Source organism: Eucyclogobius newberryi, unplaced genomic scaffold, assembly GCF_026437365.1.
Source record: "Eucyclogobius newberryi isolate DKJ021-1_F unplaced genomic scaffold, fEucNew1.0.hap1 SCAF_3, whole genome shotgun sequence".
In the NCBI taxonomy this organism is placed as follows: domain Eukaryota; kingdom Metazoa; phylum Chordata; class Actinopteri; order Gobiiformes; family Gobiidae; genus Eucyclogobius; species Eucyclogobius newberryi.
Genome location: NW_027315945.1, coordinates 10,848,233 through 10,873,899, shown reverse-complemented (window position 1 = coordinate 10,873,899; position 25,667 = coordinate 10,848,233). Strand labels below are relative to the sequence as shown.

At 42.3% G+C, this 25,667-nt stretch overlaps 1 protein-coding gene across 1 annotated transcript in view; it reads left to right on the top strand.

The window, feature by feature from the left end:
• Positions 1-12,137: 12,137 nt before the first annotated feature.
• sh3bp5b (SH3-domain binding protein 5b (BTK-associated)) overlaps positions 12,138-25,667 on the top strand; it is a 33,396-nt gene continuing 19,866 nt past the window's right edge. Inside the window, exons 1-3 of the mRNA XM_072460978.1 lie at positions 12,138-12,460; positions 13,301-13,363; positions 22,029-22,157. Of these exons, the coding sequence (XP_072317079.1) occupies positions 12,356-12,460; positions 13,301-13,363; positions 22,029-22,157 (297 nt within the window). The 5' untranslated portion in view covers positions 12,138-12,355. The remainder of the gene's footprint in view (positions 12,461-13,300; positions 13,364-22,028; positions 22,158-25,667) is intronic.

Below are 25,667 nucleotides of genomic sequence, written 5' to 3'. Positions count from 1 at the left end.
AACACGGGCGGTTTGATGGTAGGCGGCCTCTCGGAAAGGACAGGGGGGTGGGGGGGTGCACATGAAAGGACAGGGGGGTGGGGGGGGTGCACATGAAAGGACAGGGGGGTGGGGGGGTGCACATGCAGTCGCTGATTTCTCAAATCGGCTAAAATCCTCTATTCAATGTTTAAGTCCGAGTGTTGTCCTGGTTTAGTCCTAGTTTTGTCTTGTTTAGTAGCAATTCAAAATAATAATAACAATAATAATAAGTCTCCCTGTCGCATTCCAGCATCACATGACACGTTACCATGGCGATCATGCACATTATACGTCACAGCAACTTCAAAGCCCATTGTGACGTTACAGTTCTAAGGCTCTTTTTTTCTCTCTCCTTCTCTATCTTTCCTTCTCTCTTTCTACCTTCTCTCCATCCATCCATCTTCTACCGCTTGTTCCCTTTCGGGGTCGCGGGTGACTGGAGCCTATCCCAGTGACTTCGGGCCTTAGGCGGGGTACACCCTGGACAGTGGCCAACTCGTCTCTCCTCTTTATTTTTGTTGACAGCGTGACGTGGAACACATGCTTTGAAGACAACTAAAGAAACTACGGAAGACTTACAACTACAGTAGGTGGTGGAAATGCAACACTTGGATACCAACCGCCATAAAACGCCAAAGAAGAAGACGTACATCTACAGCAGGTGGCGCTGTAGCTGTAGCTGTAGCTGCCAACCGCCATTACACAAAAACACAACAACAACAGTAGTTTCGGTAGTCTGAGGAATAAAGTCTAAAGAATAAAGTCTAGAGTCTAAGACGTATAACTACAGTAGGTGGTGGTAATGTAACACTTGGATACCAACCATTATAAAACACCAAAGAAGAAGAAGACGTAGTCAAGTTGGGTAAAACACATATTTTGAAGACGTACAACAACAGTAGTAAAAGCACCTTTCTAGTTGGCTGTCAACCGCCATTAAAAGCAACAACAGACTCAAGTCTCAACACAGACAAACAGACAAATTTGCTGATATGTCTGAGATTAGTGGCAACACAAATATGAACACATACAATACAAACGATACATACAACAAAAACGATACAGACAACATGAAAAGCCCTTCATCATCTCAGAACAACATGCCTCCTACAGACGAAGACAGTGTCATACCAACATTCTGCTGGTTGTCCCCTCGGCCCTGGCTCAGGTATAAAACCAGGAAGTGGCGTCGAGCAATCAGAGCCTTCTTTGAAGAATATAAAGCATTTTTATTAGTTTTCGTGCTTATTAGCTTGATAATAATATTTATTGGAACTCTATATTAAATGGCCTCTCAATGTCCAGATGATACAACTGAACCTTTTTCAGCCATGGAACACTCCTGGACGAATGACGGATTACACCGACCTGCAGTGTGTCTAGTGAAACAGGGATGGTGGTTGTGCTGTTCAGGTTTCACATAGCACAATATTCCAAACAAACATGCTAACTGAATATACTGGACTGACAACAGACAAGTGTATGTAGAGGTGACATCATAAGATTTGGCTAATGTATAGTGTGTCTAGTGAAACAGGGATGATAGTTGTGCTGTTCAGGTTTCACACGGACAGCTGTGGAGTGCAGTAGTATATACACAATAGTGATACGTATAAGGTCAGAGGTCACCACACTTCTCAGCAGAATTCCCAATGCACTGCAGTCTGTGTCTGGCAGAGACTACACAGTGATGGAGGAAATAAGGAGCTGTTGGTCTGCTGCCACTTGAGGTCTTGGTGATGGTGCAGAGGAAGCAGAAGAAGCCCAGGGTCACAGTGGTTGATCTGTTACGACGTCCAGCTCTACTGCACCAGGACACCAGCCTCTGCTGCTCCTCCGGAGTGGACAAAGAGTCTTAAAAACACATATTTATATTGTGTCCAACACACTGCTACTAACTTGAGACCTTTATAGAGCAATAGATTCTTTAGCACTACTTTAAATAGTTTTCACCCCACCACCTGGCTTATACTGCATAGATGTACATTCGATTAACTATACTGTATTTCTGTCAACTTGTGCAAATACAGATCTTTACATTTTAACATGTATGAATTATATTCTTTCTATCCACGTTTTGGTCTTTGAATAGTTATTATATTGCAATGTGTGAGCTACTGTGTCCAAGTTGTGGATCAATAAAATGTGTCTCAGTCCAAATGTCCCTGATCAGATCCATTATCGCTTCCACACAGTCTAACAAAATGTGGCGTTTCTCATCTTTGAATATCACAATTAAAACACTCAAAGCTTCCCCAGGTTTTCACCTTACCCTAACACGTGACTTACAGCTGTCCAGCTCCATGTTGTACATGACAGTAGTAAACACTGCACCTGCAGGTCTTCTGTAACATGCTAATAGCATCTAGTAGCATTGTGCTAACAACACTACAAACCAAACAGATTCATGCTGACTGTGGTCATTCACCTTACTCAGAGCTGTGGCTGTGTCCTGGAAGCATCTTGTAGTAGTAAAACACCATCAGTGAAAGATGTTGCCGATGTCTTGTCTTCTTTGCGCTGATTGGCTGGAGAAGGGAGAGTCTTACTTAAAAAAGGGAATCATGGTCATCTCATTATAATGTTACAATAAAATAAGTAAAATAATAGTAAAATAAGAGAACGCCGAGCGCAGTCTGGCGTAAATTACGGCCCTCGTTTACGGCGCACGGCGTTAAAAAGCGCCGCTTTATTTTGTAAATGTGCCGTAAAATACGCCACGATACGCCGCTCCCAAGTGTGATCACATTGGCTTTCCATAAATATGAGATCTGTCCTTAACATCAGACTTTATGTAGGATTTGATCTTCAGGAATGAGACTGGCTCATGACAGAGAACAGCACTGCCTCTCATTGGTAGTTTGCCTGATTATTGAACATGTTTACTGAATATCAGATCCAGAATTCTCAGATTGAAATCTCAGGACAGCTTTATATTACAGTTGCACCGAGTCAACATTGAATCAAGAAAAAAGGCCTTCAGCAACTTTGCTCCATGTAGAACAAAAGAGACTATTTATATAATCTTATTCATTTTAATCATTTCAAAGCACTTGTTAAAGACCACCCACAATGCCAGTGCTCTTGATTTGTATGATTGTATTGCATATTGTATGTGTTTTTATTATTTGGTTTCATCAACATTTTAGCTTGATATTCTTGTACTGTTTGTTGTATGTTTTGTATTCAACAATTCTCCTGAAAAAGACAGTTTAACATGTGCAGTTTTGCCATTGGTGGAGTTTAAGAGGAGGCAGCGGCTGAAGTACAGAACTACATTGTAGAAAATATGACTATTAGGTTTTCCGTGATGCAGTTGCCGCACTGCTCACTGCAGACCCAGACCCTCCACGCACAGCCTGGTTTTTCATCCATTCTTTCATGTCAAAACTGTTTCTTTGACACTCCAGTAGTCGGTTTAAACGTTTAATAAACCCTGGTATATCCTTCATCAGGAGGCTCCTGTTTTATTATATATTTTTTTTATCATTATTACTACTGCCTGAGTGGCTAGTGTCGACTGGAAAGCATCATGTTGGTGTGTTTTTTTTTTATTTAAAATTTAAGATCGTTTATTACAGTATTGTTTTAAAGTTTATGGGAGGGGCCACTGGATAGTTAGTGGTAATTAGTGTTCTAACAGCTTAGCAGGTAAAGTTCTGTTTGAGATCCCCCTCAAGGAGTATGTTTGGGTGGGTGTTCCTTCCACTTTGTTTTGGGAAGTGGGAACGGAGGGAGAAATGCTATGTGTTTTGTATTGTTGCTTTTTCTTACATGTGTGTGCTTGGGGTATTTAAGTTGTCTTCTCAGAGAATGCTGTTAACAGTTTTTTATCCTGACAACAGTTGGTAATAAGAGCAGAGGGGTCACTATGGTTAGCTGGAATGTAAGGGGCATGGGTCATCATATTAAACGGGCCAAAGTGTTTGCTCATTTGAAATCCTTGTCCCCTGAGGTTTCTTTTCTACAAGAAACGCACATTAGACCATCGGAACAAGCCCGTTTAAAATGTAATTGGGCAGGAAAAATATTTCAATCTACATTTTCAAGTAAGGCACGAGGAGTAGCCATTATCGTTAAAAAGAACATTCCTTTCGATCATATTAAGACTATCAGTGACACCAATGGAAGATTTTTGATTGTAATTGGCAGGCTATACTCTATGTATATAACACTGGTTAACATCTATGGCCCGAATGTAGACGATGCAGGCTTTTTTCGTAAAATTTTCAACCAACTACCTGACTTTGTGAGTACTACCTTAATTATTGCCGGAGAGTTCAATTTAGTTTTGGATTGGCATTTGGACAGGTCCTCTAAAAAACAGTCTGCCCCATCTAACGCTACAGTTACTTTGAAAAATCTTATTCCTTCTACTAATTTGGTGGATATCTGGCGCTTGCAACACCCGACCGATAGAGATTATTCTTTTTTTTCTAAATTACACAAGTCGTACTCAAGAATTGATTTTTTTCTATTAGACTCTAAACTTTTGCCAAATGTGATTGACAGTAAATATCATAACATTCTTATTTCAGATCACGCTCCCACCAGTGTTGTTTTTGACTTTAACCTACGAGACTCAGCCTGGAAGCTCCAACCATATTTACTCGATGACACAGCTTTTTGTATTATGTCTCTGGCAAAATAGAACGCGGAAGTGCGCATGCGCACTCCCCCGTGTGGACTGATACAACACACACGTGCGTTTGTTTATCAGCGCGACGGATCGCATTGCATCTCTCGTCTCCCGTAGATTTCTGTCCACTTCCGCGTCAGCTCGAACTGTCTTTCTCCGTCTTCATTTTGCCCCGTACACTGAGGGAACTATATTATGATAGATCCATGCGCTTAGGCACACGGAAACGTGGGGACGAGCCTGACGCGGCTGCAGGTGAGCGGTAGGTGCGTTTTATGATTGATACGTGGCAGGACTAATGATTTATCCACGCCACGAGGAAATATGATAAAAAATTTGCTGAAAAAAATCGTCCATACCACCTTTAAGATATTATTAGGCTCTCCAGAGGCAAAGAATCTGATCTCAGTATTGGTGAAACATTTTTCGCTTAATATTGCTCAACCCGCTATGAATATCAAACAAAAATGGGAAGAGGATCTTAACATCTCAATCAAAGACGACATATGGCAATGAGCCCTGAATGGTATTCATCATTGCTCTATCAATGCCAGACTCCAGTTAATACAATTCAAGGTCATTCACAGGTTGCATTACTCAAAAGTTAAATTAAATAGAATTTTTCCTCTTCGTCACCTCTTTGTGATAGGTGTAAGTCGACTCCTGGTTCGCTTGCCCACCAATTCTGGTTGTGTCCAAAGCTCAAAGGCTTTTGGTGTTCCATATTTCAATGGTAATCCCGTGCACTTAAAGTTACTATTGACCCAGACCCCGAAACAGCTCTTCTTGGTTTCTCCAGTACCTTGGAGAAGATAGGTGAGAATGCTTCTGCAGCAGTGACATATGGTTTGGTAATACCAGCTAAAAGATGCATTCTAAAATTGTGGAAATCTGATTCTCCACCGCAATTTGAATCCTGGCTCAGGGATTTCATTGGAATTCTCCATATTGAGAAGTTGAGGTATGAGGTGTCTGGTAACCCTCAAAAGATTTACAATGTATGGAAACCCATTCTAGAACATTTGAACCTTTAGTGGCCCCCCTAACTATGCATATTTTACTGTAATAGGATATTAATGCGGACAACTTTCTTATTCTATCTGGAAGTTCTGTAACCAAGCACGTTTGTTATTTTATTTTTTGTTGTTGCTTTTTAATTGTCTTGTTGTTTTGATGTTTGCTTTATTAGTGTTGTTAATACATTTTAAACGTATGGCAGAGGATTTAGTGAATGGTCATGGACAACTCCTGGGATTTTTGTGTCATTCACAGCAAGCTTGACATTTTTACTGCTGTACTTCTGTGTGATGTTCTTATATTTGAAAAAAGCAATAATTAAAGTTTGAAAAAAAAAAGAAAAGAAAAAGGTATAGAAAGATGAATAGTGGAAAGTTCTAAATCGAACTAATTCACAGAAAACTAAAGAGCATTAGAGCATTACAAGGAAATGACAACAAAGGAGAACTCCAAGCCCCCTTTATATGTCTCATCTTAAATAACCAACTTGTAAATGCTGATTGATTCTGCTCCGCTAGAGACTCTGAGTCACTTTTTCACCCCAGGCCACCTCTCATTTCTTAATCATAATTTTGCATTTAGATAGCATCTCAAGTCTTTTATTTTATTACAATGCGTTCCATTGTTTTGTCCATATATTTAATGACAGTGTTTGTCATTTGGTGGCCCACAACCAAAATCTTGTTTAGGGCCATCAAATGCCCTGTTTATCCCATTTCAATGAAAAAACATTTCAGTCCAGTGTGTTTGATCACAAAAATAACTGAAACCTACTGCTGCAAAGTCTATTTGACTGGATAATACCTGGGTTATAACTTTCTTTTCCGCATAATAGTTTTCTTTTATCAGATTGTGGACAAAAAAAAAGTTTGTTGACAAAAAGGAATACATTTTAAGAGGTTAAAAACACGATAATATTTCAGGGGGGGAAATCAAATCAGCCTTAATGTCATTATTATCATTGCTAAAGTGTTAAAGGACAAAGGACTGTACATTGTACGTTGAGCAGCAGGGGCGGGGACTCTCCTTGTCCAATCAGGTTGAGCGCGGAGCAGCGGACCCTCGTGTCCCTGGTGACGTTGTGGAGACGGACTGTGTGGGTCTTCTGGTGCAGGTGGACAGAGAGGCCATGCTGGACGTAGGACCAGTGGTACTCTGAGGCGGGAGGGTCGGCCTTACAGGAGCAGGACACCAGAGCGCTGCCCCCCTCATGCACCGACAACGTCTGCACATGCACCCTCACGTCTTTAGGGGAGACTGTAGGGGACACAGTGTAAAGCTGATGGACAAACTCTCACTCGGATTGGAAACACATTGGTTTTAATCATGAAAGCCTCTAGAGAAATTACTGCTGTTTTCTGTGAGGCTCAGAATGAACTTGGGACTGACAAATCCACCCTCACTGAGCTGGATGTACAGTGTATGTGGCTTTGATTTTGCATTTTGTTCCAGTAGTCTCTTCAAACATCTCCATCAGCAGTGAGCCTCTGAGTGACAAAGCTCTAAGAAGTGTCCTCACTGCTGGTAAACCTCAGTGGAAAGACTCAGTCACTTTGGTCTGTCACAGCAGCAACTCTCTGGGATCTGACACAGCGTTTTCATGTCCCGGGCTTTGAACGTCCATGAGATGAAAGCAGAAGAGCAGTGTAAGAGGCTGAGGCTGGCACACGACCACCATGTGGCTCCCACCTGCAGGAGGGAACCCTGTAGAACATGTTTTTAGTGATATATCTAGATATCTAGCTTTATCTATACTACATTATAGTCTTTGTGTTACTGAACCATGAAATGTGCCCTGTACTTGCATGTTTTCTGCTTGTTCATAATCCTGATACTGTTCCTAGACCTAACCCATGTCCATAACCTTAACCATTTGACCTGTTCCTAATCCTAACCTTAACCCATTTAAGAATAAACACAAATTAAACAAAAGTAAGATAATATGATTATTATTGATTATCATTAATTCACTATTATTCGTGATTCATTGTTTTATGCAATTAAGTCTATTAAGAAACGTTTTTGCTTAACATTTTGAAGCAGCAGAAGTAGCAGTCTGATTCTGCTGATATGCTAGAGTGGGAAGTAATGACTAAACAGCTGATTTCTGATTTCATTGATTCTGTAACTAGACCTGATTTTAATTGTATATTGAAGGTTTTCTTTAAAATAAACACATTTATAACATTTCTACTGCTTTGAATTTATGTTACACTGACTATATCTTATATATGGAAGACAGTATAACTAGTAGGAATAAAATATAATAATAATGTGAATATGGTCTAAACCATATTAAGAACATGTACATTTCTGTTATTTTAAAATTCCTTAAAGAAAGAGGTCATCAACACATCAAGAGGCCGTTTGAGGAGGGGGACAGTGAAGTGAGGCGGTGTCTCAGAAGAAACTCATAAGAAACACAGAGAACTACACTCAATCAGAAGGACTATTGTTTGAATATGGCGAATGACGCAACAACAGGGTTTATTAGCAAAAAAACAAACAAAAAACGCAAGCTGAAATAATGAGAGGTTTGTGTCGGAAATAGAAAGGATTTGCAAGTTAATGTGTATTTTTTATTAAAGTAAGGCAAGGCAAGGCAAGGCAAGTTTATTTGTAGAGCACATTTCATACACAAGGCAATTCAAAGTGCTTCACACAGCAGGAAAAATGCATTAAAATCACAAAGAAATTACAGAAACAGAAATACGATAAAATTAACTAAATTAAAAAAAAAAAAAAAAAAAAAAAACACCTAGCCACAAAGGGTGACGTGTTTTCGGAGTCCAACTCCTTTTTAAATCAGTCCAACTGATTGTCTAAACCAATGAAATCACATAAAAGAGAAGAGTGCAAATAAAAATCCTTTCAGTCTCATGCACAGCTAAACAAAACTGTTTTTAGCTTAGATTTGAACATTGTCAGAGTAGAAGCCTGTCTCACATCTTCAGGAAGACTGTTCCAGATTTTAGCTGCATAAAACTGAAATGCAGATTCCCCATGTTTAGTCCTGACTCTGGCACCAGCAGGAGGCCGGTCCCTGAGGTCCTCAGAGTCCGAGATGGTTCATATGGCACTAACATGCCCAAGATGTACTTTGGTGCTAGGCCATGGAGAGACTTGTACACAAGCAGAGCTGCTTTAAAGTCTATTCTCTGAGCCACAGGGAGCCAGTGCAGAGACCTGAGAACAGGACTAATGTGATGGTACTTCCTGGTTCTAGTCAGGACCCGAGCAGCAGCGTTCTGGATGTACTGCAGCTGTTTTACAGCTCGTTTGGAGAGGCCAGTGAGCAGGCCGTTACAGTAGTCTAATCTACTGGAGACAAACGCATGGATAAGTCTCTCCAAATCTGGTTTTGACACTATATTTTTGATTTTGGCAATGTTTTTTAGATGGTAAAAAGCTGCTGATGTTATTGATTTGACGTGGCTATTAAAGTTCAAGTCTGAGTCCATTATTACCCCCAGATTTCTAACTTGGTTTGTAGGTTTTAGAGCGAGACTCTGGAGGTGACCGCTAACACTTTCTCTTTGTTTCTGTGGGACAAAAACAATTATTTCAGTCTTGTCTGAGTTCAGCTGGAGAAAGTTGTTTTGCATCCACACACTGATCTGTTGGATGCAGTGACAGAGTGAATCCACTGGTCCATATTCACCTGCCGACAGTGAAACATAGATCTGAGTGTCGTCTGCATAATTGTGATAGGACACATTTTCACTGCGTATCAACTGACCTAACGGCAGCATGTAGAGGTGGAACAGAAGGGGACCCAGGACTGACCCTTGGGGCACTCCACAGGTCAGGGTCATGTGGTCTGAGACACAGCTACCAATTTCAACAAAGTACTTCCTGTCTTCCAGACAGGACCTTAACCAGTTTAGGGCAGTGCCAGTGATGCCCACCCAGTCCTCTAGTCTCTGTAAGAGGGTCCCATGATCGACGGTGTCAAAAGCAGCACTCAGATCTAACAGAATTAAGACTGAGGCTTTGCCCATGTCAGTGTTCAGGCGGATGTCATTTGTCACCTTGACAAGAGCAGTCTCAGTGCTGTGATGAGGTCTAAAACCTGACTGAAAAACATCAAATGAGTTGTTTATTAAGAGGAAATCTGTGAGCTGTTGGTAAACAACCTTTTCAAGGACTTTCCCCGAAAATGGCTCAGATCATGCAGTCTCGTTCAACCCTGTTCAAAGTTTGGGCTTTCGTTTCACTTTAGAGAGTTTGTCACTTTTTCCGTCATCTTCCGATCAGATTTTCCTTTTGTCCAGAGTGAGTTTCTTCAACTGCAGCCGACCTGCAGCCACAGTGACAGTCTAAACAGCAGTGATTGTCCGTAACACGGTCCTCAGAAAAAGGGGAGGCGGCAGCGCCGTTGGAACTCTAAATATAGGTACAAACACATTACACAAAATACATTACATTTTCGCCCAACAACAGAGGTCATTATTCAGTGGGGCTGTGACAGCTCACCTACCTGGAGACCCAGACACCCCCGACCAGCCACACCGTAGACCACGGTTGGGCAATTACTTACTTATTAATTACCACATGTGGCCCGCGGGCCGTAGTTTGCCCACCCCTGCCATAGACCCCGCAGTGCGCCCCTTACAGCTGATTGGATAAAATGCAGTGGCGCTCGACACCACCCCAGTACACAGATAAAACAAATAATAATAATGTCTTTGGAACTCGCCTGGTTAAATAAAGGTTAAATAAATACAAATAAAATTACACTCATCTATTCCCCTTTAGTCAAGGAAAGAGACACAGCATTGTAACAAGCGGCTTTTAAATTGTGTAGAACAGCTCTCATTTCTCACGCACATTTCTTTCCAAATACACATTTCACATGGTTATAAATCACCCACAGGTCAGTGAGGAGGACTTAGGACACCCAGAGGACACTGCAGTATTCTGTCCAGCCCACGTCCTAATGGAGACAGATCAACTGCAGTACCCATGGGAGACAGGAACGTTAAATAGTCTAATATCCTGACACACTGCAAGTGGACGCAGTTACATTTAGTCAGAGAATCCCTGTCTATCCCTATTGGCTCCTCACAAATATACCACCATTTACCAGAAGAAGGCCACACGGCCGAAACGTTGCACCTTTCAGACCAAAAATCTGTCCCTATGATAAGTGACTTTTCTGCACCTCTCAAGTCAACACACAGAAGTGGCAGACTCCAGCGTTAAACTATTTTCAAGCGACCATCGAACTCCTCACTGACATGATTCCTTCACTCGGTCCGAGGCTTTCAAGGGAAGGCAGCTCGCTTCTGTCTACTCTAACGAATTCTCCATGTCTGTTTGAAACTATACCCCCCCCTATCGTTCCAGACCTCATTCGACAACACCGCTTTAGTAGATCAGTAAGAGATATTCTATTATGCCGTACCTCGTAGTTCTCTAGACTCTTAAACGACTCTCCTCTATCAATCTGTCACCCGAATTACTTATACTCAAGTCACCATAATCGGCCAACTCCTTCTCACGATTCCCTGTCCCGAAATCTGACGCTCAGCACTGAACTTCAACGACCGTCCCATTCCTCTTCGATTTTCAGCATCCATCTTAAATCAGACTACCCTCTCATCTATCTTTCATTGCACTCATTCTCAATCTCAATCTTCAGCTCTCCCTCATCCATCGTCCATTGTGACTTATTACTATCTGCAGTTCGTCAAATCCTTTCTCCATCCAGATCATCTTTGCTCATTTGAAATCATCTTTGAGGGTTCTGAATCGGCTGGGCTGACCTGAGACGGAACCCCAATCCTGAGTCTCTACCCAGCCAACTCTAACCGATCCATCATCGATCCATCATCGATCCATCATCGATCCATCATAGATCAATAAACATTCTCTAATATGGCGTGTTATTTACCCCCAATATTCTGCCCCCTCCTGAGGGGTGGCCCCTGGGTGGTCCATTCCATTTCAGAGGTGACACACATGAATAGAATGTTTTGGCAAAATATATCAAGTATACTAATAAATATAAGTATATGATAAAATAATATTGCTATTTTAGGTATGACTACAATAAGGACAACTGCAGAATTGAATTTAAAAATCTTTCTGCTTCAACAAACACATGAAACTGCATCGCCTGCTCTCGGGGAATATGCAGATTGTTTTTTAAACTAACAAAGTACACACTTGGCAGTAGTACTTGTAATTCAGTACATTTTTAGGAATGTACCTCTTTCCTGTACTTTCCACTGCTTGAAAATTACCTTTTATTTTCAACTAAAACAATGAAAAGTATGCTTGGAGGGCTGACACTACGACAATGTTGTCACATATCATTTACAGTAATTGAATAGCTTGTTACAGGCTGTACCCGGTTGGTCCGCGTGGTGACGCTGTTCTCCCTTTCCCCTCCTCTCTCAGACCAGGAGGCGTTCCCTTCACCTTCTCCAGTCCGTGTGATGCGCTCTTCACCCGGCTGTGTCTGCTGCTGCTCAGTGCGGAGGTGCCGGGTCTGGAGGAGGGCAGAGCGGGCTTTGCACAGCTGCGTTCCGGGACCACACGCACTGCCCATGACGGCGGAGGACGCGGCCGTGGTGCAGCAGACCGCAGACCGCACGTAGACCACCGCCGCCCCGGTAGAGCCGTGCAGAGCCGTGACCGAGGCTCATTGTGCGTGCGTCTTTGTTCACGATCATGTCTGTCCTTGCGCAGACGCCGAGCATGGAGCCCTCAGACCGGGGACAGCGCTCCGAGGACGAGGCGGAGTACGAGGACGAGGAGGTGGACCCCAGAATACAGGTCCGGTTTGCTTCTGTTTTAAGGGGATTTGACCGAAAGACCCAGGACCAATGACACTAGGACTTAATGTGTGACAAAGTGACAAAGTGCAGTGCAGCGTGTGACTTCGTTTGTGTTCATTTTCATTCAAAGATGGAGCAAAATACGTTCTGAAACTCTTAAATTAATGCATCATGCTTTAAAATTCATGCCTGCAGTCAAACTGTGAACTCCACTCAGACTGATGCTGAAGGACACGGCAGTGCACCAAAGAGAGTAGTCTGACTACTCTGGTCTACTCGGTGTACAGCCTTGTTACTAGCAGAACACTCTTATCTGAAGCTTATCTCAAGGTGCCACTTGTGGAACATAAAAACATGTTTATTTTTCCAAATGACCTGAAGTATCTGACATCATCAAAAGATTAACTCCAGCAGGCATTGACATGAATGTTATGACATTGTACAACCTTCACATTTCAAATTAAATTTGGATCATCTAATTAACTAACATTTCGATGATGTTTGTGAATAATGTCTTAGGCTGCACAATTCATTGCAATCTGTGTTGCTATTTTAACCGTCTCAACTTTTAAGTGTCAAAATGACTGTCCTCTTCAAAGAACAAATATCAAAATAACATAACAGCACATTATCTTATAGTGTGCTCTGAACTGAAGTCTGATTTTAAATTTTAAATCACAATACATGTCAGAAAATCTTTTTTATTTTTATTTGTGCTGTTCCCAACATGTAAAGCAACTGCTGGGCCAAGAAGCCAGGATGTCTGTAGTTGTAAGATGAACTAGAGTTTAGGGCTTTTTACTTTCTGCCTCACTTTGAATGTGTTCCCTGTGTTTAGGGCGAGCTCGAGAAACTCAACCTGTCCACGGATGCCATCAACAGATGTGAGATCGAGCTGGAGGTCAGTCTGAACACAGAGACACGCGCACACACAGAGACGCGCACACAGAGACACACACACAGAGAGACACACACAGAGACACGCACACACAGAGACACGCACACACAGAGACACGCGCACACACAGAGACACGCGCACACACAGAGACGCGCACACAGAGACACACACACAGAGACACACACACAGAGACACACACACAGAGACACGCACACACAGAGACACGCGCACACAGAGACACGCGCACACAGAGACACACACACAGAGACACGCGCACACAGAGACACGCGCACACAGAGACACGCGCACACAGAGACACGCGCACACAGAGACACGCGCACACAGAGACACGCGCACACAGAGACACACACACGGAGACACACACACGGAGACACACACACGGAGACACACACACGGAGACACACACACGGAGACACACACACGGAGACACACACACGGAGACACACACACGGAGACACACACACGGAGACACACACACAGAGACACACACACAGAGACACGCGCACACAGAGACACGCGCACACAGAGACACGCGCACACAGAGACACGCGCACACAGAGACACGCGCACACAGAGACACACACACAGAGACACACACACAGAGACACACACACAGAGACACACACACAGAGACACACACACAGAGACACACACACAGAGACACACACACAGAGACACGCACACAGAGACACGCGCACACAGAGACACGCGCACACAGAGACACGCGCACACAGAGACACGCGCACACAGAGACACGCGCACACAGAGACACGCGCACACAGAGACACGCGCACACAGAGACACGCGCACACAGAGACACACACACACAGACACGCGCACACACAGACACGCGCACACACAGACACGCGCACACGCAGAGACACGCGCACACGCAGAGACACGCGCACGCAGAGACACGTAGACACGCAGACACGTAGACACGCAGACACGTAGACACGCAGAGACGCACGCAGGCACATTGTCACGGTGTAATGTCCACCATTATGTCATGAACGTGCGGGTTGAGTGCAAATGCAGAAGAATGTCTGTTGAAATAAATGGAAATATGCACAGCCATTTTTAAGTGTTTCCAACTCTGGAGGAGGAAACAGCCCAGCATGCAGAGCACTGAAGAATTGTAGAGGGACTAAAAGATCACAACAAATATTATACATTTAAGAAGAAAGTCATATTTCGGCCTTGGTTCGAAATAAAATATCAGTTAATTCATGCCTGCTTTATCAGTGAGAGGTGGGTGAGAGGTGGGTGAGAGGTGGGTGAGGGGTGGGTGAGGGGTGGGTGAGGGGTGGGTGAGAGGTGGGTGAGAGGTGGGTGAGAGGTGGGTGACAGTGGGTGAGAGGTGGGTGAGAGGTGGGTGAGAGGTGGGTGAGAGGTGGGTGAGAGGTGGGTGAGAGGTGGGTGAGGGGTGGGTGAGAGGTGGGTGAGAGGTGGGTGAGAGGTGGGTGAGAGTGGGTGAGAGGTGGGTGAGAGGTGGGTGAGAGTGGGTGAGAGTGGGTGAGAGGTGGGTGAGAGGTGGGTGAGAGTGGGTGAGAGGTGGGTGAGAGGTGGGTGAGAGTGGGTGAGAGTGGGTGAGAGGTGGGTGAGAGGTGGGTGAGAGGTGGGTGAGGGGTGGGTGAGAGGTGGGTGAGAGGTGGGTGAGAGGTGGGTGAGAGGTGGGTGAGAGGTGGGTGAGAGTGGGTGAGAGTGGGTGAGGGGTGGGTGAGGGGTGGGTGAGAGTGGGTGAGAGTGGGTGAGAGGTGGGTGAGAGGTGGGTGAGAGTGGGTGAGAGTGGGTGAGGGGTGGGTGAGAGTGGGTGAGAGTGGGTGAGGGGTGGGTGAGAGGTGGGTGAGAGGTGGGTGAGAGGTGGGTGAGAGGTGGGTGAGGGGTGGGTGAGAGGTGGGTGAGAGGTGGGTGAGAGGTGGGTGAGAGGTGGGTGAGAGGTGGGTGAGAGTGGGTGAGAGTGGGTGAGGGGTGGGTGAGAGTGGGTGAGAGTGGGTGAGGGGTGGGTGAGAGTGGGTGAGAGGTGGGTGAGAGTGGGTGAGAGTGGGTGAGAGTGGGTGAGAGGTGGGTGAGAGGTGGGTGAGAGTGGGTGAGGGGTGGGTGAGGGGTGGGTGAGAGTGGGTGAGAGTGGGTGAGGGGTGGGTGAGAGTGGGTGAGAGTGGGTGAGAGTGGGTGAGAGTGGGTGAGAGTGGGTGAGAGTGGGTGAGAGTGGGTGAGAGTGGGTGAGGGGTGGGTGAGAGGTGGGTGAGAGGTGGGTGAGAGGTGGGTGAGAGGTGGGTGAGAGGTGGGTGAGAGGTGGGTGAGAGTGGGTGAGAGTGGGTGAGAGGTGGGTGAGAGGTGGGTGAGAGGTGGGTGAGGGGTGGGTGAGAGGTGGGTGAGAGGTGGGTGAGAGTGGGTGAGAGTGGGTGAGAGGTGGGTGAGAGGTGGGTGAGGGGTGGGTGAGAGTGGGTGAGAGGTGGGTGAGAGGTGGGTGAGGGGTGGGTGAGAGGTGGGTGAGAGGTGGGTGAGAGTGGGTGAGGGGTGGGTGAGAGTGGGTGAGAGTGGGTGAGAGGTGGGTGAGAGTGGGTGAGAGTGGGTGAGGGGTGGGTGAGAGTGGGTGAGAGTGGGTGAGGGGTGGGTGAGAGTGGGTGAGAGTGGGTGAGAGTGGGTGAGAGTGGGTGAGGGGTGGGTGAGAGTGGGTGAGGGGTGGGTGAGAGTGGGTGAGAGGTGGGTGAGAGGTGGGTGAGAGGTGGGTGAGAGTGGGTGAGAGTGGGTGAGAGTGGGTGAGAGGTGGGTGAGAAGCGGACGAGAAGCGCGTTGTAGCTACTTTGGTTCTCTTAAAGGCGCAATGGACGATTTTTCGGCGATTTGAGAATGCAGGCGGAAGTGCGCATGCGCCCTCCCCCGTGCGGACTGATACAACACACACGTGCGTTTGTTTATTAGCGCAACGGATCGCATACCATCTCTCGTCTCCCGTAGATTTCCGTCTTCTTCTGAGTCAGCTCGAACAGTCTATCTCCGTCCTAATTTTGTCCCGTGTAAACTTCACCTCTTTGCCCGTTAGCTGAATTGCCCTGCGGCCTCTCCCTTTGTGCAGATGAAGCATTTTAAAGGAATTACACTGAGACCTTTGCTCTCCACTCAGCGTCCAATAAAGTACACAACAGCTCTGAGGCAGGATTTCCCCGACAGACCTCGCTTTAAGATGCACCTGATTTTCAGTTTTAATGTGGTTGTTTACAAATGGTTTTGAAAATATGTTATCATTTTGGAACTGTACATTTTTAATTTTGTGATTATTAAAGTGGAAAATTGTGCAGCTGATATAAATGCAGTCATAAAGGCAGCACATTTTTATAGGTTTGGTTTTATTGTTACATATTGGGCAAAGTCATGCGCTCTATAGTGACGTTACATATTCTGACTTATTTTAGCTTAGTATTTAAAACTGAAATTCTTGTGACGGCCATAAAAGTTATAATTTGCTTCAAAATTATTATTATCTTTTTTAAACCAGACATTGACACGAAACCTAGACAAACCTAGACATTGACCCAATAAAGTCTATAGTCTTTATAATAAATCTACTTCCTGAATGCTGTTTTGAAGATAGGCAAAACTTGAATATTTATATAGTTTATATTTATTGTTTATAGGAAAAACTAAGGCTGTTTTTATGAAAAAATAAGTTCAAATAAGGGTAGTAATTGTTTTTTTTTTAAAGATTAAACGGAAGACACAAAAACAAACTGAACACAACCAGAGAGCAGTTTTAAAAATACAAATACAAATAGACATCAACTACACTATCAAATTCAAATAAAATAAAAATCCAATTTGGTCCATAACCAGTCAAATTTTGACCATTTGACATTTTTTTTTCCATTTGTCAGATGTCTGTTTATAATGTCAGTCCAGTCCTTGATTGTTGGTGAGGTTTGTGTCATCCATTTCCTTGTGATGGCCTTTTTTCCTACCGCTAAAAGTACATTCTAAAGTTATCTTTATCTTTATCTGTGTCCATGGCAGCAGCTCTGAGGCCCAAGCACATAGTTCTAAAATTGAGCGGAATGGCAATGTCAAGAAAAGTCTGCAGTGTCTTGTTAATTTCAGTCCAATAGTTTTGAGCAACAGGACCGTCCCAAAACACATGATAGTGGTTCGCCTCCTGGTGCTACAGTTTCTCCAACAGTTTTCTCAGCCAATGCATTTAAAGACTACAGTTTTATCGATATCACCCACCTCGTTTTGAAGAAATGTATAATTCATTATAATAATAAAATTGTACTATTACATTTTGCATTTTAAAGATTATTTTCTCAACAAAACGAATATATAATTGATTTGCATTGAATAATATGCCCCAATTAGCAATTACCAATAGTTTCGTGATATGAATCAACTTTTCATAACACTTTTCTTGGCTGGTTCTGACGGACTCATCGAGGTTCTGCCCATCTGTAGCTGTCCTCTTTCTGTCCGTAACAATCCACAGACAAACAATCCACTTGTATTTTTCCTGAAGTAATCCCATTTGGAGAAAAACAAAATTAGAGCGTGTCCAATACTTCTCTCCTTCCATCACAAACTTGCAGTAATATTTCGACTATGTTGACGGGTTTGTCTGGTTCGTCACGTTTTAGCGCCTGCGCCTTAAGTCTTTTACCTATGCTAGCATGCTAAAGAAGTGACGTAGTATTTTTTGAATGTCATATTATTCCTATTACAATACGTTCAGGTGTATGTATATTTTATGTTTGGGCTTCTGTAGTGTAAGTTCTGAGGCCCTGACAGTTCATATGCACATTTCAAAGAACCAGAAGGCTTAAGCTTTCTAATGATGCATCACACTCGTATTTGGGCTCTAAAATCTTCTTTCAATAAGCAGTGCCATTTGGATATGTCTAACTATTGTGCACAGGGCGAAATAGGTTTGTGTTATCATGTTGAATGTGCTTGTAAATGTTCAAATAAGATCTACTAAGTCCATAAAGTAGGCCAACAATATAAAAATAACTGGATGTGTTGTCAGACTGTTCTCAATAAAAGTTCATAATAATATCCATAGAAAATGACAGTTCAAAGGCAGATTATATCAAATAGACAAATGGATGCTTGAGGCTGAAAGCGAATACTGATATATCTAGTATAATTTAATTGTTTACAGTTCCCCGGGCAAATAGGATTGTTCAGATTTGAGTGAAACTGGGGCAAGTTTACAGATACGGCTAATGAAGGTCTCCTAATAGAATTGAAGTGTCTGCTGCACAGCGTCACTGATGTTTGTGTTGCTTTCAGTTTGTTGCCAGACAAACTCAATTTTCCTTAACGCGCTGTCCTTTTAAACAACTTTGAAGTCCAGCCCAACTGCTCCAAAAGGATTAGGAACCAGAGTTAGATGTACAACAGCGACGTTTAAGCCTTCAAAGCCAGATCTAGTCTTGGACTATTTTAAACTTACTAAGTCGAGTTGAGACACAATTGAGACATATTTTGGTTCAGCGTACATTTCAGTAATCCATCATAGTCCGTCTCTCTTTATGTCATCATGAAGCTCCTCCGTGTTTTTAAAGTCTACACATCTCCACCAGACACAGAGCTGCCGATCTCAACAGCCAATAAGATGGCTTTATTACGCAGACTACAGCGCCGTTTTCAGGCCGCCCAGAGAAGCAGTGCAGTGTTGACTGGTCGGTGCACATGAACATCGAACATTTCTCACAAATCAATCTACTTTTTAACATATTAGGGAAACTTTCCCTCCTTCTCCATTTACGTGAGCAGAATTCCAGCGCAATCGGAAATGCCAAAACGACCAAATCGCAAACACGTAGCAAAAAGAGGCAAAAGTGGGCGGAATAAGATGAATAGAACAATTCCAACTTGACCGACCAAATGTTTAAGGTTTGGATAACTAAGATGGGAAGGTTTCTAAAAAAAAAAGTAATGAAAAGTCTTGATATGTTGAAAGAATTCTTTGGCTTGGAGAAACGGGACTTTTATAGGTATGAGAAATGAGAAATTTAACAAAGCAATTGCCATTATAACCCTCCGTTTCAAGTAACTGGTCAGATCTGTGGAGAGGTGACCCTGCTCAGTCAGAATTGAAGGCGATAAATAAACTGAATGTAAGGTGGATTGGGGTTATTGAGGACACCATACAAACTTAAATAAGCTGCACCCGTGTTAAACCTCTGTTCATCCTCACAACGCTCATGTTTTGCAGTTGGAGGAGTGGAACTAAATCCATCCCTAATAAGAGTAACAGCCAGAGTACTGCCATAAGCTGCTTTTGATCAGTAAACTCATGCAAAGCCAACGAGGTCGAACCGCGAAAGAACCCAAGGCCATGAAGAATCTAAACGCCATTTGAGGTCATCTGTCTGTGTATGTTTTTATTCCTCACATTGTTTAGTTATTGCAAAGTGGTATAACAGCTTTGTACAAATAAATCTTCCAAATCTCATGAAACATTCTGGGTCAAAGTCAACCAGTAAGTAAAATCAAAACCTTATTAATAAATACTTAAAATTAGATAAATATAACAGAATTTGACCTTTCCTGAATAGTTTTAGAATGAGCTTGATCTGAACAATTGGCATAACACTACATTATATCATTAATGAAGGTGTGTTTATTTCACAAAATCGGTATTGAGAATTGAATTGTTTTCTCAGTGTTGAAATGGGAGTCAGAACGATCCCTAATAAACCATTTGAAGACTGCAAAGATGTGTGAGGATAGGTGAATGCAAGGGTGGTTTGCCGGTGCGGTTTCGAAACACTGGTTGAGGTCACTGATGATGAAATAAAATAAAAATGTCTGCCAATACGGTCTGAAAAATTGTACAATTGCATACGTAGGTGTCCTGGTCCACATAAATGAAAATATGCCAAAATTAGCACAATCGTTTGTTTTGTGATTGCATAATGTGATATGAGGATCAGACAACTGGAACTGATGTGGGCATTCAGGAATTGGTCTTGACCTAGTTTATTTTTTATGTTTTTTAAAGCAATATCATTCAAAGTCTTCCGAGGGTTGACAAAAAACAGTTTTCTCAATCAAAGACGGCAACAAAAAAAAAAGTCATCAAACGGGAAAAAGCATTCTTTTTACAAATATGCAGAGAAAATGTGATCTGCAAGTTCTCATCAACACCCAATTCACCAATTCACTTATTACAAAGTGGATCCAATTGCGTTATCTAATTGTGCTTTTTCCAGAAAGTAACTAATAACAGCTTTGTATGAATAAAAGTAAAAAATACACCACCAAAAAAAGTTGTTCTGGGCCAAAATCAGCCAATGAATCCAGCTAGAATATCGTCTGAACCGGTATCACTATCCTGCAAATTGTTCTGGATCAGAACCGATATGTGATCCATTGATATGATTGAAGGCTGGGTTAAGTGTTGTGCCCAAAGAACTGGAACACTGGTCAGAGCTGAGATTGTGGTCGTTGCTAAATTTTGTCTCATCAATTTATCCATAAATGTCACTTTATCGTCATTTATAGATATGGTTGATGAACCATGTCGGAGCCACTGGCCTAAGACTGAAGGACAGAGCTCGGTGCCAGTGTGGGTCAGCTGCATGCTCCATAAAGACAATGCACGCTCCTGTTTTTCTGTTAGAGATAATCCAATAGTGTGCTAATGATTCGGGGAACTATGCGCTGACTTCAAGCCCTGGGTAAATAACAGACTCTCAAGGAAAATGTGCCAGAAAGAGCTGCTGACTGCACAAGAGCCAAGGTAAACTGTAGTTGTGATGAAAGCACATTAGCAGTGCTATTGAAGATAAAAAACATGTGACTGTTGTAACCAAAGTGTAATTAACTGCTGTAGAAATATCTTTTCAGAAATGGCTTGAAAAGTTTGTTAAATTAATTAATTCCACATAGACCATAACTTAATATAACATAAATAAATAATAAATATCGGCAGAGCTTATCAGCCATCGGTGGCCATGGGTTCTAAAATATCGGCATCGGTCCATGATATTGGTTGAGAGAACCTGGTTGGGCCTTTTAATTGGATGTACCGTAATAAGACAACGTGCGTGCTGATTTTGGCCCAGAGCATCTCATACTGTTTGAACTATAATTCATACAAAGCTGTTATAGTTACTTGCAGGATAAATAAGTTACAAAACATAACTGGGTCCATTTCATAATAATATACCTGTACTGTGAGGGGAAAAGAGGCTATTGTCCCTACACTGGTATTGGTATTGGCAGATATTTAAAGCCGAAGTATTGATATGAGTATTGGATCTCAAAAAACTGGATTGGTGCGTCCATATAATAGATTGTTTTTCTGTTCTAATAAGATGGCAATAAAAGTCTGTTATTTCCATACACCGGTACTTCAAGGTAGCCTATGTAGTTTTCCTGATGATCCGCCACGTGCTTGTCTCCATAGAGAAGGTGTTGCTTTGCCTTATGTTCCACAGTACGGCATTAATGGGGACAAGTAGGTAACAAATCCACCTCCTTTCAGTAAAGTTATACCGTGCTCTTCTTAATGGTAAGTGCTAGTAGTTTCATTGAGAGAGGGAGAAAGGAATTGAGGTCTATGTTGTCCCCCTTTGCATTCCCTTCACCCAAAGACAAGTCCCCCTAAAGTGGCAGGTTTTGATGATGTAAGATGATGTTTGTCCAGGACGCCCGTCAGAAGTTCCGCTCGGTGCTGGTGGAGGCCACAGTGAAGCTGGACGAGCTGGTGAAGAAGATTGGGAAGGCTGTGGAGGAGTCCAAGCCCTACTGGGAGGCCCGCAGACTCGCCAGACAGGTACCAACCACACCAAGCTAACACGGTGGTTTTCAAACAGTGGGGCGCGGGCTTTTGCTTGGAGGACACCGATGTCTTTTGCCACCCTGGTTTAGGCCTAGTTTACCTTTTTAGTTTAGTATTTTCTTGTTCATTGTATTTCTTCCAGAGATATTATTGCTTTGGTTGGAATGTTTCACAATATTAAAGTTGCAAGATGGACATCTTTTAGCATTTAGACAATTAAAAGTGTTATAATTCCTGAAAAAACATTGAAAGACTTACAGTAAATTTCCACCTTTTTTTTTTGTGTCAAATAATTGATTGAATAATTGATTACTCAAACATGCATTCATCAATTAATCAAAATATAGCTTTGAATAAACTAAAAATGAAGAAAACTGTTCTAAAAAGGTTTTTAAACTGCTATAAAATTTATTTGGTGTCCTTTTAAGACCATTCATCTCATTTCTATTGTTTATTTGTTTTTTTGTTTAGTCATTTGGGTATCATGACTTTAAGCTGTCATGACCTTTTCACATCCACCTACATCATATATCGGACACCGTTCTGGTTGTGATAAAATGGTTTCCTGTTTCATTAACAGTGTTAAATCTACAACTATTTCAGCCCGTCTCGGTTCCTCCTGTGCTGTGGTAAATAAAGGGGAAGTCAGCACCTGCGTGACCAGATAAAGTCTGCCTTTGTGGGGCTCTTGGCACCTGCTGGGGACATGGCTGGCTTATTAATTCTGTTTGGAGGTTGTTTTGTTCAGAAAAAACATGGCTATGATTAATCTTAGTCTGACGTTTGGAGCAGGGAAAAGGTTTCTTTGAGGTGGCTGCAGTGGGACTTCCCCTTTTTAAACTTGCTAAACAAAGGTTGCATTGAATAATTATTTCCCTTTATGTTACAGCAATGTTGAAGTTGAAACTGTGGGCTTTGTGTTGAACAAATACGTTTAAAGACATGATTTTAACACATTTCTGTTGGCTTGACATATTATGGTCTGGCTATTGTGATCAACAAACACACCATTTGTGAAATCGCCATATTCTGTTTGGAGCAGCTTTATGCTTAAAACACTCTTTTCCACACAATTGTTGTGGCATATTTATTAGTGTTATTAATGATCCCTGTAAAACTGTAGCATCATATCTGCTCTGCATCTCTTCCAAAACCTACTACAGCTTAGTTTTGACTGCTCTGTTGTTGGTCACCAGAACCGCTGTATGTAACACATAGTTTGAAGTTTATGATTTAATAGGAACTGAGAAAGGAAATTAGTAGTAGTAGTTTCTTCTTGCTTCTCAAAAGTGAGTACAAATTATAGCGCACCCATTTGTCTTCCTTTTTAGATGATCTATGGACAGTTGACATTAAAACATATCAGATCGATATTAGCTTTTAAACCACTGTATATTGATTGCGTTGCAACCGAATCGGTCTAGGCTTTATTGCAGTATACCCTATGCAACCTGGTGGGGATTCTGCCATCTGCTTGTCTCCACGGAGATATTAATGCGTCGACTGGAATGTTCCACAGTATGGCATTAAACATACTGTATCTGTCATGTCTTGCTTCAATTATTGTCCAAATTGCTGACCAATCCCTCACAAGTTTAACTTCCCTGTTCTTCAAAATAGTCACTGAATGTTTTGATCTAATCTGCTCCCTTTTCTTGTCTGTTCATAGTTGCTCGTTTTGAAGAGAATTTTCTTGTTTTTCTTCAAGCTTGTGCACCATTCGGACAACATTTTGCCTCGTTCTCTTGCGTAAAAGCCCCTATGGCATCTATAACCACTAAGCTAGCATTGTTCCTTTGTGCTACGCTAATTACGCGGCTGTCTTTCTGTCATTGCTAGCCTTTGTGTTAGTGTTAATCAGATGCATGCAGCAGCCTGGATGGAACCGCTCTCTCAGTGGGAGACGCTTTGAAGTAATGGACGAGTCAATCTTTTTCAAATAAACATGTAAAAATCACCAACGCCACTGTCGCCATTACACGCAGCAGTTAAAAGTTCCGCTGATATCAGCCGATCTCTTGCTTCTGGGTTAGGTATACATGCGTTCGCGGCGACGTCATCCATCCGGGACTTCCCCATATCGGCCATTTTGAAAGGGGCACGCGATATATATAAACCACCACGACTGCATCCTTTTCTACGGCATAATGAGCTACAAATACTTAGATTCTTTTAGACGATAACGGCAAACTAAGGCACAAGACAAAGCTCTCATTCCTATGTCCTTACAGAACGGATGTTTTTGTCATTTTGGCCTCATATGTCGTGGATATTGTATGTAGTAGACATGCTGTTGTACCCCTTTCAAAATGGCGGACTCTGGTTGCTACTGTACAAGTTCCCAGATGTGCGAACGCATGTATTCATGGGTTTCACAGTTATCTTGCACCGTTATCCTAGCAATTAGCAATTCAGAAAAAAAAAGTCTTATGAAATAGAAAATATCTTGAAAATATCTATCTATATATATATCTAATGCCTTGAGATCACTTATAATGCTTACCTGTGTTGTGAATCAAATAATTTCAACAATTTGTTATGCTAGCTAGCTAATAAACAGTGAAATGAACAGTTAGCTTAGCATATGTCAATACAGTAGAAAAGATGTGAGTTATGTTGAAGAAAATAAAAGGATTGTGGTGGCGCTATCTCAGCTGGTATGGTTGTACATTGAAGGCCTGCTACTCTTCTTACCGTTAGACAACATTCAGCAGTTTGAATGTGTAATTGGTTGTAGTTGGAAGAGTGTGAGCAGAATGGCAGTCATCCTTCTGTTACTCCGCCTTCGGGACAGCTACGGCTACAGATGTCACCCACTATCACTGTATTGTGTGACTACATTGTAAAGGATCTTTCAGGGCCTCGAAAAACATTAAATCATGCTAACTTTTCAAATTGCAACCCTCCTTACGTTCCAAGGCACAACATGGGGTCAGTAAATTTATTTCAAACAAGTTCTCTAAAGTTGGCTGGGTTGTCATTTTTCTTGTTGAATTTGGTGGTGGTTTTAACTTTAGGAACACAAATGGTTGTATTACAAAAAAAAAACACTTTCTGCAATGCATTATTAAAGCGTTTCAACATTTAATGGGAAATATTGCTTTACTTTAATTTCTCTCTGGAATAATTCAGATCAGCTTTAAACATTTAAAACAGCTTTTTTTTGTTTATTTCAATTCCTAATGGATGATAGATTCATTGTTTTTTATTTCAATATTCTTTTGAAGGTCGGGAAACTACAATTATTTACACACATCGGCACACAAACTCCTTGGTCCTTCACCGAGCTTTAAAATCTTTGTTCTTTCTCATCCGAACTTCAAAAAGATTAGAGAATGTTTATTTGTCACATTTTGGGGAAATTGCAGTGTTGCAACACACATTTCAAAACAGCAATTAAACACACAATTAAAATATAAAAAAAACATGAAAATAGATTGCAGCAGGGTAAAAATACAATGCTACAACACTATTCTGTACAATAAATCCCTGTTGAGTTAGTTT